Source organism: Centroberyx affinis, unplaced genomic scaffold (assembly GCF_046629955.1).
Source record: "Centroberyx affinis isolate AG114_WGS23_722 - 3 ecotype Tasmania unplaced genomic scaffold, CSIRO-AGI_Caff_v1 ptg003722l_1, whole genome shotgun sequence".
Classification (NCBI taxonomy): domain Eukaryota; kingdom Metazoa; phylum Chordata; class Actinopteri; order Beryciformes; family Berycidae; genus Centroberyx; species Centroberyx affinis.
Genome location: NW_027281605.1, coordinates 24757 through 42632, shown reverse-complemented (window position 1 = coordinate 42632; position 17876 = coordinate 24757). Strand labels below are relative to the sequence as shown.

At 38.9% G+C, this 17876-nt stretch overlaps 1 protein-coding gene across 2 annotated transcripts; it reads left to right on the top strand.

Moving 5' to 3' along the window:
- The first annotated feature begins 1269 nt into the window (after window positions 1–1269).
- On the top strand, window positions 1270–17109 carry LOC139662178 (caldesmon-like). 2 transcript variants are annotated; one of them, XM_071540802.1, is made up of 8 exons: window positions 1270–1352; window positions 3880–3918; window positions 5782–5841; window positions 8552–8611; window positions 10728–10880; window positions 13058–13210; window positions 13931–14397; window positions 15662–17109. In XM_071540802.1, exons 1-8 carry the CDS (start codon window positions 1324–1326, stop codon window positions 15682–15684), a joined length of 984 nt encoding a protein of 327 aa, XP_071396903.1. In that variant the 5' UTR covers window positions 1270–1323; the 3' UTR covers window positions 15685–17109. The 2 variants fall into 2 exon arrangements, with proteins under 2 accessions (XP_071396903.1, XP_071396902.1); XM_071540801.1 differs by having other exon boundaries at window positions 13931–14446.
- Window positions 17110–17876: the final 767 nt, after the last annotated feature.

The following is a 17876-nucleotide window of genomic DNA, read 5'->3' as shown; positions in this document are numbered from 1 at the left end:
ACTTTTAATCTGGATCATAACTAGACAGATTCTCTGATCCAGGATCAGCCTGATCCTGCTGATTCTGAGTCAGTTTCTCCCAAATTTATATCTGGCAGGATCCTTTAGATCAATCCAGATCCAGAGTCCAGACTCTCTCCTGCCACCTGGTGGACAGATGATGTTACAACATGTTGGGTTGAAAAGAAATGAGAGAAAAAAAAGTGTAAAGACAGTTTGTATGTTGCTTTTATTCACTTATCTGCACAATTATACAATCCATAAGAACTAAAACAGTGGTTCTCAACGTGGGGTCCGGGGACCTTGAGGGGGTTCCAGAGGGTCCCCAGCAAATTGATGAATTGGTAAACTTCAACATTATTTCATTTACAAGAAGTTAACATGATTAGAGAATGTAGAAGGATGACTGTTTTGATAAGTTTCTTTGTTATGTCTCTACCTACAATACAGATAGTCATGGGATTCTGGACAAAATCATATCTAACAATAAAATTATTCTCAGATTTGGGTCAGAGAGACAAAATCTCATCAAATGGGGGTCTGTGGCTCTAATGTGGACTGAATTAAGGGTCCTTGATATGAAAAAGGTTGAGAATCACTGAACTAAAAGACAAAAGTCTCACTGTTTGGCAAAACTGATAATTCAAAACTAAACTTTTTCCATATTTCAGTTGTATCGTGATTTCTTGGTTCTTCATATCTCCCTCCACAGTGAATCCTCTCTTTCACTGGGATTAACATAATCTCTGCCTTCAGTTTGGATAAAGCGGAAACATTTAAAAACCTGAATAAAGGAAGATTAGATTAGCTGGTCCAAATCCCAATCTGAATTATCACGATATCATTTATCGCTTCAATTAGTAAAATCTTATCAGATTTGTTTTTGTTCTTGTCCACTTTATGATTTTTCATCATATAGTATCAATAACAACACGGGAGTCAACATATTCCCATATGTGACAAAAGAAAAATAAATAAGATACAAAAATACATAGCCTACATATAAAATAAAAAACACAATAAAAGTATAAAAATATTTTTTTTTAAAAAGGGGGGGGCTATAATTTTGTTTTTTTAACTGAGCACATTAGAGTTCATTAGAGTTTTACAAGATAAAGTTGCATTGCAGCTCTGATTCACTGATTCATTATTTGTAAATATAATAAATTCAATGCATTCAGCACCTTCATCAGAATTCAGGTTCCTCATTTAAAACAGACCAGTAGGTGGATCCTGTGTGCAGCAACAACAAAGTGAAAGTAAAATTGTGAAGTTTGGTAACTGCGCCACTTGTTTCTCCAGATCAGATCGACGCAGCGGAACATGTATCGACTAATTTCATATCTAAACAGGTAAATGGCTAAAATTAGATTAGTGGAACTTTACTGAGAGAAACTAACAGGTGGAAACTGAAGAGGTTTGGTTGTTTCAGAGGGAAAACAGTCCAGACTGCAGGAACCCGACATGGTTCTCTGTTCTCTGTTCTCATGGATCAGCTGAAACATTCATAGAAATAATAATTAGGATTTCTGTTCACGTTTTGATGATGTTTTCATTTCCACTGGCTTCCAGCAAGTTTATGATTGATTTTCAGATTTTATTTTAGAATTTGAACGCTTTACTGTAAACGCTGTGAAACCTTTTAACTTCCTGTCTAGAAACGCGGTCAGCCATTTTGGATAAAATAAGTAGCCTGTTGTTGTGCACAGAACAACAAAAACGTCAAAATACTGAGTGGAAATATGGAGTAACACTTTATTTGTAAAAAAGGTTACAGTTTGTGCCTTAATGACTTAATGAGGTAAGTTGAAGGCTATAAATTGAATAAGGGATAAATGAACACAGAAACGTTGCAGCCTGTCTACTGTCAGGTCCAGATCTGTATTAGACAGAGAAGGAAGGAAGTCCACATGCTGAATATAGGCTCCCAAAGTATTTATTGCAACGTTTCGACCAGCAAGGTCTTCATCAGGCAAAACACCCATTTTTTTGGGGAAAAAGGCTTTAATGGCTGGTAATGACATCACAACTAGGTGGTCACATGACATTTAACTTGCCTGTAAGCCCTATAGAATTACATATACAGTAGCCTATATACATAAATACAGAGAACACAGATACTGAGTATATTTTGATTTGATTTGAAACCTTTGTTTAAAATCTCGGAGATCATTGAGGTTTCCCTCATTTTCAATGATGCCGAGATAAAAGATACAAGATACAAGAGACATACACAATTAGATTAAAAAAGAAAAAAGAAGAAAAGAGAAAAAAACAAAAACGATAATACTCAATAAAAACAATTACACACTGAGGTAAAATGGTTTGAAATAATTGATTTCAAATGTCCAGGAGTAGTGAGAGAGTCCGTCTTAAGTATTTGTTGTAGGTGATTCCATGCTTTTGGTGCACAGTAACTAAAAGCAGATTTTCCAAATTCTGTGTTAACCTGTGGGACTTGAAGCATGAGGCAGTTTGTTGAGTGAGTTTGGTACAGTCCTTTGATCCAGTTCAGCATAGATGTAATATATGGTGGCGACAGTCCTATGAGAGATTTATGGATGAAAAGATACAGATGTTTATCACGCCTTTGTGCTAGAGAGGTCCAACCAACTTTGTTATACAAAGTACAATGGTGAGTGTCATAGGCGTCTCCGGTAATGAATCTGAGAGCAGAATGATAAACTGAGTCCAGGGGTTTGAGAGTGGTAGCAGCAGCATGTCTGTAGATTATATCACCATAATCTAGGACTGATAAAAAGACAGCCTCAATTATACATTTTCTACAGTGTAAAGGGAAGCAGGATCTATTTCTGTAGAAGAAGCCAAGTTTTTGCCTTAGTTTGGTGATGAGGTTGTCAATATGATGTTTAAATGTAAGTGAGTCATCAAGCCATATACCAAGATATTTATACTCTGTTGCCCTTGCAATATTATTACCATTTAGAGTGGATAGGTGGAAACTGCTAAAATCAATGTCTCTTGCTCTAGAGAAGATCATGAACTGTGTTTTGCTTGCATTTAGTACAAGTTTAAGATCAACTAAAGCATGTTGAAGGGCATTAAAGGAAGACTGTAATTTCTCAACAGCCAGTTGTGGAGAGGTAGCAATACAATACAAAATACAGTCGTCCGCATAAAGATGGATGTTACAATTTGCTAAGTGAGACATAATATTATTAATATAAATAGTAAACAGGACAGGGCCTAGGACTGATCCTTGCGGAACACCTTTTGTGACTGTTAAATATTCTGATTGGATCTTTTCAGCTTTGACGCATTGACTTCGTTCTGAGAGGTAATTTTTAAACCAACTACAAGCAAGTGAATCAAACCCAATATTATGTAGTGTATGAATAAGCAGAGGATGATCTACAATGTCAAAAGCTTTTGACAGATCAACAAAAACAGCAGCACAATGACTCCTCTTGTCCATACAAGAAACAATATCATTTATGACCACTGTGACGGCAGAGATGGTACTATATAATACACATAACAGATAGTAGGCTACAGTTGTAGGATCTCAGAAAGGTGTGTGTGTGCCACAAAAAGTCTAAAAGCCTGATGCTGGTGTGCAGTGGGGCTGCTTTCATCTCCAGTCCTGATATTACTGCGATGCTCACTGATGCGAGTCCGTAGAGCTCTGGAGGTTTTCCCCACACATGCTAGCCCACACGGACAGCGGATGAGCTGAACTGAAGCGTTAGCTAAACTTTCCATTAGACCAACAGGTGAAAATGTCCAGTCCAGTTCCTGCTGTTGGCACATAATCTTTTACTGGAGGAGGAACCTGATCTGAACTGTATAACTGATCTGAGCTTCAGAGTTCAGGCTCATTTCATGAACTGTTATGTTCTGTTCTGCTGTTCTCTGTAGAGACACTGGAGGTGGACTTGATGCTGAGGAGAGAGCTAGGTGAGTGAACTGTGTGTGTGTGTGTGTGTGCAGGTACATTGTAGACATGTTTGTTGTTTTCTGGTGTGTGTATGTGTGTGTGAGCATCAGTGTTGGGAATAACGTGTTACAGTAATCAGATTACTTTTTTGTGGTAAAGAGGAACTTAACGTTAGGGCTGTCCCGAATACCATTTTTTGGGCTTCGGAGCTTCGGTAGTATATAGTAGTATAACAGCGAATATTCAAAGCTTCGGCCACGGGGGGGGGTTCCTCCTCATAGTCACAGTTCCTCCTCACAAAAACACAGCGCTGAAAACATACATACTTAACGTACGTATAACTTCAATTAATAGCCAGAGAGAGAGAGAGTCGAGCGAGAGAGAGATGGTCGAGCGAGCTAGAGAGAGATGGTCGAGAGGGAGCGGTAGTAGCGGAAAGCCGATGAATCAGAGAAATAAAACGTTATTTTCTGATTGTTTCACAGCGGTTACGTTCTAAAGCGAAGAGAGAGAGAGAGAGAGAGAGCCCCGTATCAAAATACCGGTAGCCTACCTTAGAAAAAAGATTGAATGCAATTTAAAAAAAAAAGCGTCAATGGCAACCGGCTTACGGATTACATATAAAATTACATTTAAAAAAACGAATATCCGAATCCCAAAATTGAAAACCGAATACCTACCCAACGAACGAATATCCGAATAGTCGAATATTCGGGTCCAGCCCTACTTAACGTGTTAGTTTTTAAATTTATGTAATCAGTTATTAGTTACTTTCTCAAAGTTACATTTCACTACTTTTAGTTTTCTTTCAAATGGTTAAATGTTGAGTTAGTGCAAATTAAAAAAAATTAAGTTATTGTAGCTTCATGATGTTATTACAGCAGACTGCAGCAGGCTGCTGGAGGTTACGACTCGCTTTCAGAATGAACAAAACAAACTGCAGAACTTGGAAATATTCACATTAATTTGAACTGATGGAAGAGAAGGATCAGAACATTATTGCTAACTGTTAGTTTAGCTTTCACTATCAAACCTGAAGATTTATTTTGAGACCAGACCGGATCAGTTCAGGCTCCGTTGATCACCGAGGTGAAGTTAGTTTGAAGTTTGATATTCACCGGTTGATGCGCCTTTTAACGTCAATAGCTCCGTGTCGGTAGCATATTTTTTCTCAGATTAGGATTTTTTATAGAGAGGAACACGGAGCCGATGTTTCACAGTGTTGATAAAGTCAGAATCAGCTGCGGTTGTGATGCAGACGGCAGAAAGGATCCAGTCGGTCTAAACCTCACTGAGTATTTACTGTGAACCAGGTGACTGAAAGCTGCTTGATGTTTTCTTTAGACAACAGTAGATTGTTACTTAACGCTGTGTCCCAAACCTGATGATTAGTGATGATTTCTGTACATGAAGAGTGATGACATCAGCAGAAGACTTAGCCTATTTTAAAGGCGTGTTTTTACGTGGGTAACGTGAAAGTACTCTAACGCGTTACTTTTAATAAACACTAACTTAGTAATGTAACTAATTATTATTTAGGGCAAGTAACAAAGTAAAGTAACTAGTTAGTTTCAAAAGTAACTTTCCCCAACTCTGGTGAGCATTGAACCCAGACCTTCAGGACCAAAGTGAGACAACTGGCTTGACTGTTAGTCCACCTGATAGAACTCCATTAAAGCTGCACTCAGCAACTTAGAGATAACTGTCCGAAGTTTTTGAGGGACTTCATTGCCCAGAAATCCTGTAAGGTGTCGTCAGTAAACAAATGTGTTCTTCTAGTGTGTGTGTATGTGGGTGGGTGGGGGGGTTATATTGGTCAGTTTGGATTGGTCACTTCCTGTGTGGTAGTCTCTCAGATAAATCAATGTCAATTTCTGTTCCAGGATGGAGAGTGAAGAAGCAGCACAGCAGGAAGCAGAAGCTCTCCGACAGCAGAGTCCCAGGTAACATTCTGATCACAGAGAGGAAACATGATCATGTCCATCAGGACAAGGTGGACAAACTGCATCTCAGGGCCGTATAAGTTTGTCTGTCAGTGACAGGTGCAGGCATGTATTTGGGCCGTACACATAGACATTGGTGCAGACAGGGCCATCCTCAGTAGAGGGAGTGTTGGTGCCAGTGTTGGAGATTGGAGGCTTGTTAGTGTTATGGTGATTGAGGGCTTGTATAGTGTTGTAGTGATTGGAGGACTGCTGAATTGAAATTAGAGATGCACCGATCGATCGGCCGGTGACCGGAATCGGCCGGTTTTCAGCTGATCGGCCATGACCGGTGACCGGCCGATCAGTCTCATATATCCGATTCTGTGCAAGACAACGATAAAAACTCCGCTGTAATTAAGCAATATTACACGAGAGGGTGTGCGTTACCGTGATGCTTACGGACCTCGGCGCAAGCGCCTCGGTCCTGACCGCATCACTGTCGTGCCAATAGGTAACGCACACCCTGGAGTGTAATATTGCGATTATACAACAGTTACCAACAAAATTAAAGATACAAACAAAATGTATTCATATTGTGGGGCAATTCGCTCTCAAAATAAAAAACGTTTTGCTAGTAACTGGAAAACAATCAGTCACGTCAGTAGACTCCTATGTAATGGAACCTAGTTTACTACTCCAGCAAGTAGACCGAGCCTTAGTAACGACCTGCAACAGAGACGATTTCTAGTCCCTGTTGAGTCAGCCAGCCAACTTGAGCTAATGCTTTCTAGAGATCGCGGGATTTCCCAAACTGAATAAATACCACACATATAAACACAAAACTGCCTTGTTAGCTCAATCTTCTTGTAACTAAGATATCTGCTGAAAAAAATATTTTTTCCATGGACAGATTTAGCTACTATGTCCGCGAACTTCACATGTATTTTTAAGCTAGTAGCGCCGTGTCACCGACTCACCGGCACAGCTGATGGATGGCAGAGCGTCTGGTAACATCAAGGCTGAACAGAGTTATATTTAAATATATTGTATGATAATATGGCGGAGTAATATTTAGTGATGAGCACGGCTAGGTGTGCTGTCATGCTGATTTGATCACGTTCTAAATGTCTAGTTGACCAATCAGATCGCTTGGTCGGAACTACCTGTTGTATAATAGTCCATAATAGTAATAGTCTGTGTGTTGTTATATAGATCTGTTGCACCTGTTTCCTTTCGGGAAAGTATAAAGTGGGATATACTGCAATTCATTTTCATTTGGATTTTATTTGTTCAAAAAAGCTCTGTCCAGTAACCTGGAGCACTTTTTTATTTTGAGATTTGTTTGAGTGAGAGTGAGAGAAGGTCCTGTAACCTGGTGCAGTTTTGGAGAAAATGTAAGTTATTAATAGTCAATGTTTTATTATGAACATACAATTGAATTTTAATTTTCCATTAAAGAAAAGTTACAAAAATGTTTGTGTGTGCTGTCAATTATAGTTCTTAGAAAGAAAATCGGAATCGGCCAAAATCGGAATCGGCAGGTCAGACTTTTAAAAAATCGGAAATCGGAATCGGCCAAGAAAATTGCAATCGGTGCATCTCTAATTGAAATCAATTATTCAAATGTGTATATGTGTTTGGATTGGTAATTATCCAACTTGTATTGTGTTCAAAGTACTAAATAGGCTTAGAAAGTTGTGTAGAGCTGCAGTAAATGTGTTTTAAAGAGTAATAACATTTTTGAGTGACGACCTTCAGACGCCCTACTGATTTGTCCCTATCACTTTCCAAAGTAAACTGACAGCCTTTGGAATAAACACTGGTCACTGCTCAACAAAACAACTGTTCATCCAAAATAGACATTCAATAGCAATTTTTAAACCAGAAACAACATTCACATGATAATTGTAAAAACATTTTGATGGTTCCAGCAGCACTATCTGTAAACTCTGATGAGTCCAGGAATCACTGATTGTTTGTAAAATGAGACTTGGAGCGAATCTGAATCTGCTTCTAAAATGGATGGATTTTTCCAAAATGTAATAACTTTAATCCTCGCCACTAAGATGAAATCAAAATTTTACAGTGTCTTCATTAAACATCCTTGATCATATCACAATATAAACACAGAAACATCTGAATTTCTTTCGCAGCACCTTACAGCACCACACATGTAGATATTTGTTTTTAGCATGAGCGGCCTCAGTGGGAGTCAAACCCCAAACCCTGCAGTGTTAGTGCCTTGCTCTACCCACTGAGCCACACTAAGACTGTTAATACACTACCAGTCAACAGTCTGGACCCACCTGACTGAATGTTTTTCATTCTCTTAAAGCCATTTTGATCGAAAGGCTTCTGCTTAAATTCTTGAAATAAGTTTCTTAGACAAATATAAATAGTGAAGTTGATCCTATGTATGAATTTCCTTCCAAAGTCTTTGTCTTTCCATCAAGGCAAAGGGCGGCTACTTTAAAGAATCTAAAATATAAGATAGTTTGGATTTGTTGAACACTTTTTTGGTCGCTGCATAATTCCATTTGTGTTATTTAATAGTTTTGATGTCTTTACTATTATTCTAAAATGTGGAAAATAGTAAAAATAAAGGAAAATGGGATGTTTCCAAACTTTTGACTGGTAGTGTATCTGTGCCGCCTTTCTTTTTGTCTAAATCTCTTTTCTTATCTGTTAACAGCAGTGTGGGGGTAATGAGAGTATTATCTTTTGGCAGATACTGGATGCCATACCGTCTGAGTCCTTTCAGCTCCGAAGAGGATCTGTCTGTCCTCAGGTAGGCTGCCTTCAAAACAACCACATCACCTTCATACCCCAAATCACAGTGAAGAAGGCCCTTGAGGCATTATTGGGTGTTACTGGTATAGTTAAAACACAACAGAGATAAGCTAGTCCATATCTTGTTCCCTAGCTGCACTAGGTGAGTGAACAGGAAACTCTGAGTCTGCGTTCACACTGTGAGCGACTCAGCTGATACAACATGGAGAACATAGCTAGCTAGCAAGCGCTAATTAGGTAGCATTCATTCAAAATAAACAGAAAAAATTAAACAACATGACTTCAGAGTTTACCTCAACCGTTCTCCAAGCATCGCTGACTGACAAGCTTGACCATAACTGTGTTCACACTGTAAACAACACGATCATCAAGTCACTGGAAGTCTGTTCATCTCCAGATCTGAGTGACCAGGGAAACTCGGTCGATTTGCGGACGCTCAACAAGCTCCTTCTCAGCCAACTGAAGCTTTGCGACCATCGGCCTTTAACAGCCAATCAGTTTTGCATGCTCCCATCCTGTCCAGGGACAGGCTCATTTATCCACAGTGCGTACGTACAAATATGTGTGTAAACCATGCGTACAGATTTATCAAGTTGTACTTATGCCTGAGCATGTGTGTGAATTTAAGCAGAGCTCTGACCTGCTGACGCACAGCACCAAGCGGTTGAAGAGGTTGATGAGACCTCCAACAACGACAGGAACAGACAATCAAATGAACAGGTCTTTTCATAATTATTAATATAAAAATGTTTAGGCTACAGTAGTTAAGACTAAAAGTGCATGTTATACCATTCATAAGCAATTTCGACAGTGCATATTGTTCAACTATATTATCTAGTCCATTTAAGCTTACTGAATTACATCAACTAATTGGCATCATTTTAAATATTAGTATGGGTGATGAAATTCAGGGTATATGCAATCATAAAAGGCAACAATAAGACATTGATTGTTGTGTGCGTAAAATGACTGGCTTTGATGGAGGATTTGGAGCATTATCCATTACGCATGGAGCGTTTTCAGAGAGCGCACCAACATTTTAACTGAAAACGATGAGGGTAGATTCAGTAGATTTTGTTTTATTGGACCTCTGTCCCACCTTCTCCTTCAGGAAGGACCTGCAGGCTTAGAGAAATATATTCAAATGATAATTATTTATCACGACAGGACAGGAGGCAAGTGTTTGGTCCAAAGTGTCCGGTCCACATCGGACAGGCTGGTCTCTGTCTGTTCTCCGCCTGTTGCAGCAATGTCCCTCTTGTTGACTATAATTATTTTGGATTCAGGTCAAACTTTTTTTTTTTTCCTGCCATTGTTCTGCTGATAAAACAGTTTAATGCCACTCACACCTACTGACAGCCTGTATGTTTTCGCTTGTTTATTAATCTACCATTGAGAGTTCCAGAAAGTATTTTGCGGTGCCACAACCTCAGTTACCAACAATTCAATTTCTGCATCGGTAAATTCTTCCTCCTGCATTCTTTGTCTGAGCCGTGTTCAGCACAGAGGAAATATCGATGACATTTCCTCCGGCATTTTAAAGGGAAGGTTGTCACCATATATGGTCAATTGTAGGCGTATATTTATGTTAATGAGTGGCTGTGCACGAGCATGATGGTGGTTTAGAAAGTGTGGCATTTATCAAGGCAGATTACTTACAGGTGTGTGTACACATGTTTGATAAATACCGATTTTTTTTGTACTTATGCACATTCTAAATTTTATTCGAAAGAGAGAATTTAGAACCTTTTCTACGCAACGTTGATAAATGAGGGCCCAGGTGTATCAGTGTTCCACAGTGCGTACCATGCAAACATAACGTCTTGAGTTTGAATCTGACCAAGGACCTTTGTTGCATGTCGTCCAACATTTTTCCAAAATGCAATAACTTTAATCCTAGCAACTATGACCTTTGTTGCATGTCATCCCCCTTTTTCTCTCCCTCCCAGTCTTTCCTGTCTGTCTCTGCTTTCAGCTGTCAAATTGAGGTGAAAATGCCAAAAAAGATTATCTTTGTGTGCTTCCTTGTTGTAGGTATCTTGGTTGTCCTTGGTTTTATCAAATAACACTTTTGTGGAGGTACATTGTAGAAATGTTGTTTTTCTGGTGTACAGAGCTGATCCATTTCATGGATTGACTGAAGTCCAGAGGAGTGAAGAGAAGAAAGGATCAGTGTCTCCATCAGGCAGCTGCACATCAGTGAAGTGTGACCGCTCCAGAGAAGAGCAGCCAAACTTCAGCACTGAACCCAGACCTTCAGGATCAAAGTAAGACAACTGGTCCACCTGTTAGTCCACCTGATAGAGCTCCATTAAAGCTGTACTCAGCCACTTGGAGATAACTGTCTGAAGTACTTCATTACCCATTACCTGTAAGGCGGCATCAAACAAATGTGTTCTTCTTAGTGTGTGTGTGAGTGGGGGAGCGGGGGTGGGGGGTGCATAGCGGTTGGATTGGTCAGTTTGGATCGGTCACTTTCTGTGTGGAGAAGATTTACTTCAGAATTTAAAGCTCCTTATACAACAGTTAGTTCCGGTTGAGCAATTTGATTGGACAAGAGGCATTCCATGAGTGCTGATATACAGTATAACAGCACTGATACGCTGTACTGTATGTATCACTCCGCTTCACAGCTGTTCTGATGTAACCTTGATCAGGCTGCGTTCACACATAGCATTGTTTTGTGTGGAGAAAGCTGCCTGGAGCTTCTTGTGGGAAGAAATAAAAAGCGGATCACCACAACGTCATCTGACGTTAGCTGAGTAGCTGCTAGCTAACCAGCTGGTTAGCACATCTAGCAGACAATACACAGTGTTGTGCAACAAACAAATGCTTACCAGATATTCCCAGTACATGTCCACACAAAACTCTAACTTCATTCGCACCTAGTAGCGACAGCGATGTGGAAACATTTTACCTTAATTATGAACGGTCGGCCGAGGCGGAAGATTGGGAAGAAAGTAAGCTGAAATTGTCTGTGCTAACCTCAAAGTAGCTAGCTTAGCTAACTTGCAGTCGGGAAACAGTTCACCTGTTACTTGGCAACACTTGGTAGTGCAATCCTGAAGGAAATGTTTTTGTTGGCGGAGACAAATAACAGACAAAAATCATCTGTTGTCTCAAATTACTCTTAAAAAAATTACTATTATTACTTGATGAATAGCTTTTATACAACTGTTGTATAAAAGCAATATCACACACGAGGTCGTGCTGTTGTGCTGTATATCAGCACAGCTGTGATTCGATCAAAGATAATCACACCATGCTGATATCCAGTACAACAGCATGATCTTGAGTGTGATATTGCTTAAATATGATTCAGTTTTCATGATTTAGTTTAAAATCTCCTCTGTCTCAGGATCAGAATAAAGTTCTTCTTGATGTTCTGCAGATAAATGTAGTTTAGTTCAAAGTTGAACTGAATCTGTTAAACTGAATGAATGTGAAGACTAAGTGGTCAATATACTGGCTCCTAATTGGCCGACAGCGGCGGCTCCTCTAATTCAAATGAGGTAAACCTGCTGAGTGGAGGCTTTCCAGTTCAAACGCTGCAAACTGGACCCTGATTGGATGGATTTCAGTCATTCTCTAGTGAGTGAGCCAATCAGGACCGAGTCCAGTTGTGATGCGTTTCCTGGAGTTAGTCTGAACCTGACTGGAAACAAGCATGGATGTTTAAAAAATGCAATAACTTTAAATGTAACCACGCAAGCTCTGTTCTGTCATTTAGTTGTGCCTCCCTTTACTGTTACATTAGAGACGAGGAGAGCATTGTCTTCATCAAGCAAAGGTAGCAGTGTGGATACCAAGGAGAGACGATGGGAAGGGAATAAACACTGGTCACTGCTCAACAATATAACTGTTCATCCTAAATAGACATTCTTCAGCATTATGTAAGCCAGAAAAAACATTCACATGATGATTGTAAAAACATTTTTGATGGTTCCAGCACCATCTGTAAACTCTGATGAGTCCAGGAATCACTGATTGTTTGTAAAATGAGACTTGGAGCAAATCTGAAACTGCTTCTAAAATGGATGGATTTTTCCAAAATGTAATAACATCCCCCTTTCTCTCTCCCTTCCCGTCTTTCCTGTCTGTGTCTACTTTCAACTGTCAAATTGAGGTGAAAATGCCAAAAAATAATATATATAAAAAATTTAAAAAAACGATGAGCGTGCTCCCATGTTGTAGGTATCTTGGTTGTCATTGGTTTTATGAAATAACACTTTTACAAACTGGATCCTCTACATTTTAGAGAGATTGAATGATTAGATGGAGGTAAAATTTTCATTCTTTTTTTTTTTTTTGGTATACAGTAGCTGTTAAAATTATTCACCCTTGACCTTTTACATTATTTTCTTGTGCTACTAAATTAGGGTGTGTGTGTGTGTGTGTGTGTGTAGGTACATAGTAGAAATGTTTGTTGTTTTCTGGTGTACAGAGCTGATCTATTTGATGGATTGACTGAAGTCCAGAGGAGTGAAGAGGAGAGAGGATCAGTGTCTCCATCAGTCAGCTGCACATCAATGCAGAGTGACCGCTCCAGAGACGAGCATACAAACTTCAGCACTGATCCCAGACCTTCAGGATCAAAGTAAGACAACTGGTTCTACTGTTAGTCCACCTGATAGAGCTCCATTAAAGCTGCACTCAGCAACTTAGAGATAACTGTCTGAAGTACTTCATTACCCATTACCTGTAAGGCGGCATCAAACAAATGTGTTCTTCTTAGTGTGTGTGTGAGTGGGGGAGCGGGGGTGGGGGGGGGGGGCATGGTGGTTGGACTGGTCAGTTTGGATCGGTCACTTCCTGTGTGGAGAAGATTTCCTTAAGAATTTAAAGCTCCATATGATTCAGTTTTCATGATTTAGTTTCAAATCTCCTCTGTCTCATGATGTTCTGCAGATAAATGTAGTTTAGTTCAAAGTTGAATTGAATCAAAATGCAATAACTGCAATAAGTGCAACATTCACGTGATAATTGTAAAAACATTTTGATGGTTCCAGCAGCACTATCTGTAAACTCTGATGAGTCGAGGAATCACTGATTGTTTGTAAAATTAGACTTGGAGCAAATCTTTTGATCTAAAGGCTTATGCTTGGATAACCTAGCCTCTGCCTTTCCATCAAGGCAAAGGGCGGCTACTTTAAAGAATCTAAAATATAAGACAGTTTTTACTTCATAGTTTTGATATCTCTAAAATATGAAAAATAGTAAAAATAGAGAAAAATGTAGTGTGTCCAAACTTTTGAATGGAGGTGTATCTGTGTCACCTTTCTTTTGTCTAAATCTCTTTTCTCTTTTCTGTTAACAGCACTCCGGAGGAAAGAACAGCATCAGATTCTCTCATCAATCAGTTAAGAGAGGCAACAAAAGCATTGCGAGAGAAAACAACAGCATTGGAAGAGGACAGAAAAGCATTGCGAGAGAAAACAACAGCATTGCGAGAGGACAGAAAAGCATTGGAAGAGAAAACAACAGCATTGGAAGAGGACAGAAAAGCATTGGAAGAGAAAACAACAGCATTGGAAGAGGACGCAAAAGCATTGGAAGAGAAAACAACAGCATTGCGAGAGGACAGAAAAGCATTGGAAGAGAAAACAACAGCATTGGAAGAGGACAGAAAAGCATTGGAAGAGAAAACAACAGCATTGGAAGAGGACGCAAAAGCATTGGAAGAGAAAACAACAGCATTGCGAGAGGACAGAAAAGCATTGCGAGAGAAAACAACAGCATTGGAAGAGGACGCAAAAGCATTGGATTCTCTCCGTCTAAAATATGGTAAAAGTCTTCATCTCAGCTCCAAAGAAGAAGATCTGTCTGACCTCAGGTAGTCTGCCTTCAAAGCACCACATCACCTTCATACCCAACATCACAGTGAAGAAGGCCCTTTAGGCATTATTGGGTGTTACTGGTATAGTTCAAACACAGCAGAGATGAACTAGCCCATATCTTGTCCCCTAGCTGCACTAGGTGAGTAAACAGGGAACTCTGAGCCTGCGTTCACACTGTGAGCGACTCAGCTGATACAACATGGAGAACATAGCTAGCTAGCAAGCGATAATTAGGTAGCATTAAAATTAAATTAAATAACATGACTTCAGAGTTTACCTCAACCGTTCTCCACATCGCTGGCTGACAAGCTTGACCATAACTGTGTTCACACTGCAAGCAACACCATCATCAAGTCACTGAAGTCTGTTCATCTCCAGATCTGAGCGACCAGAGAAACTCGGTCGATGTGCGGACGCTCAACAAGCTCGTCAGCCAGGGAAAGTTTTGCAACAATCGGCAGCCAATCAGATTTGGGTCCTTCCTTGTATTTTGGTTGTCCTTGGTTTTATGAAATAACACTTTTACAGACTGGATCCTCTACATTTTAGGGAGATTTAATGATTAACTTGAGGTAATGATTTTTTGGGGGTTTTACAGTAGATATAAAAAGTATTCACCCTTGACCTTTTGCACCATTTTCTTGTACAACTAAATTAGGTCAAAATACATTTATGTGGGATAAAACCTATGCAAAGTAGCCTACTCCTCTCTGTCAAAGTGGAATGGAAAATCAAGTTTTTGTCAAAGTGTAAAATTCCAAAAATGTAGGCCATAAACATATTCACCCCTTTTACTCACTCGGGTTGAATTGCCTCATTGAAAAAAAAAAAAAAAGACTTTATCCTAAGGTTATATTTAGACATTTTCAATTACTTTTTCTTAAAAAATTAATCTAACCTTTATTGCTAGGAAGTTTTTTATACCAAAAAGTACAAGGGAGTGAATCAGTGTTATAAGCATTGCGTAGTGTTTTGCAACACGAGCGGCCCCAGTGGGAAGACAGTTTCAAAGTGTTCACACCGGGCCAAAGAGGTATCTCAAGTTTGATATTTTGAATGTGACAGTAAAACTTCATAATTCAGACTTTTACTTTTAAATGACCATAAAATATCTGTGGGGTTGATACCAGTCACTCGGCTTTTACGATCCAGCCGTAAATGTTGATAAAGATCACAGATTACTAAATGCTCCTTTATATCTTTCCTTCCAGCTCATCACCTGAAGACTTGGTGAAGGAAGATGGCAGCTGAGAGTCGAGGATTTACACAAGACAAAAATCTAAAGGCTCTTTCTCATCTGTTTTGTGCCATGGTACAGGCTTTATTATGTTGTTTTTTCATGTGTAACTCATGTATCAGTTGTTGTATTACAATTACAATTACAATTTCCCATTTGGCAGACGCTTTTATCCAAAGCGACGTACACATGAGATTTTAATACAACACAAGCAAGGATCTAGTCAGGAGAGAACAGATAAAGAGTTTTGTTTTTTGTTTTTTTGGATTACACAGTCCATCAGATGAGAAGGTTTTCTTTAGCCTTTTCTTAAAGATTGAGAGGGACTCTGCAGATCGAATGGAGTTTGGTAAGGCTGGAGATATACTAGACAACTATTGCCCCAAATTTAGTGTGAGTCGGAGCCACTACGATTATATCAAACATGTTTGATTTTTACAAGTGGAATCTGGACGCAGTCGGGTAGTGTGTACTTGTCAACAACTCAAATGCGAATGGATCCCGTCAGCAGCCAATGAAAAACTATGAAGCTATGCCATAACAAGCCAATACAGTGTTTAGGCCACGCCAAGGAGCAATCAACTAATTAATTCTTCATATAATAAATTTATAGATAGGCCTACCAATCTTTCTGGTACCAAGGCACACAGGAAAAAAATACAGGGAAGAATCAATTATTGATTCCACAAAACCTTGGCTGCCAGATGCCGATTTTAGACCGGAAAGTCAGGTTTTATAAGTATTATTTATTAGCCTACATGTCCGGGTGGTAGTCCAGACCAGACGATGTAAATGCGCAGTCCGGTTTTGCAACATAATCATGTGGCACCGTAGCAACATCGCCTACAATGCCTTGTATATTATATATATGCCTTGTATAGAGCCTCCATTAGATAAAAGATTGTTGTTGGGGGTTTTTTTTTTATCCAAATCGAAGCCAAAGTTTTGATTTATGAAAAAAACCAAGACCTTGATTTTTCTCCAACTTTCTGTTATATCAAAAGCTAAAACTATAATCTGTTATCCTGTGTGAAGGCTGTGGGTAATTTCTTTTTATCTTATTCTTTGAAATGTTTGTATTATAGAAGTGAGAATGCAATCAAAGATTTTTTCTTTTTTAAATGAGGCAGTCTCTCATTCATAATAAAACAGTCTCCATGTGCTTTTCCAGAGAAGTGTTTTTAATTTTTTTTTTCAATTTTCCTTCTTTAAGTTCTATGATTGTATGTAAACTTGATATTTTCTTCTTTTTTTTGTTTTTTCTCTTAAGAAAAGCCAAACTAGGGTCAGGAGTTGTAAACTAGCAGCAGCTCTAATCTCTGTCTGCAGAACATCAGCTGCAGCAGCTTGTTTGTAACCAGCTGAAGTGGCTCTGTGTTCATTTGCATTGTCCCTGTCAAATAAACTATAAATAAAATTAAAAAAAATAAAAACAAGCAGTTCTCAGTAAATCTATTCTCCTACCAGTCAATATATTAAATTTAAATTCAGATGAAGTCAGTAGATTTTATGTATTAGGAGGCTTTAGCTTCCTCACACACACACACACACACACACACACACACACACAGTGTCGACATTTTGCAGGTCAAACTGATGAGGAGGTTTTTGTGTTTTTGGAAGAATTTCTCTCTTCATGTCTCTCCAGTTAAAACACTTTGCCAAATCTGTTCCCTTTGCTTTTGATTCATGAGACTTTGTTTTTATTTCTGTATGTAAATTTGTACATATGTTTTTGATTAGGTGAAGCTATTTTTGATTAACGCTCATTTCAGCTCATGGTTTCGTCTCATTACAACAGAAGGATTTTCATGTTGTTGTTTTTTGGTCGGATCGCTCCGTAAACAGCTGGAACAAAGATACACTTCAAAATAGTGGTTTGACATTTGTGATGCAAAAAAATCTACATGATAGTCTTGCTGTGCAGGCTGGGAAATTCTGCATACTATGGAAAATGAATTTCCAGGTCTTGAAGTTTGGGAATTAGACAAAATGACAGAAATATTATTGAATCTGGATTCTCATACAGTTTCACATTTTGAATAGTTGGAGCTTTATTTTCACACATTGTGTTCTGCTGTATGAGGTTTTGACTGAAACATCTGGCTGTGATTTTTGTTTTGTTTTGCTTTTGATTTGTTAAGGCGTTTTTCAGGGTTTCTTTCGAGTTCTGTAAAATTATGGAAAAT

What these genes read in the sequence shown, in the direction of transcription:
- LOC139662178 (XM_071540801.1), top strand. Translation starts at nt 1,324, where the DNA reads ATGTATCGACTAATTTCATATCTAAACAG. An exon ending in GAGGATCTGTCTGTCCTCAG is followed by an intron (nt 8,612 to 10,727) that starts GTAGGCTGCCTT and finishes TCTGGTGTACAG; the next exon opens with AGCTGATCCATTTCATGGAT. An exon ending in CCCAGACCTTCAGGATCAAA is followed by an intron (nt 10,881 to 13,057) that starts GTAAGACAACTG and finishes TCTGGTGTACAG; the next exon opens with AGCTGATCTATTTGATGGAT.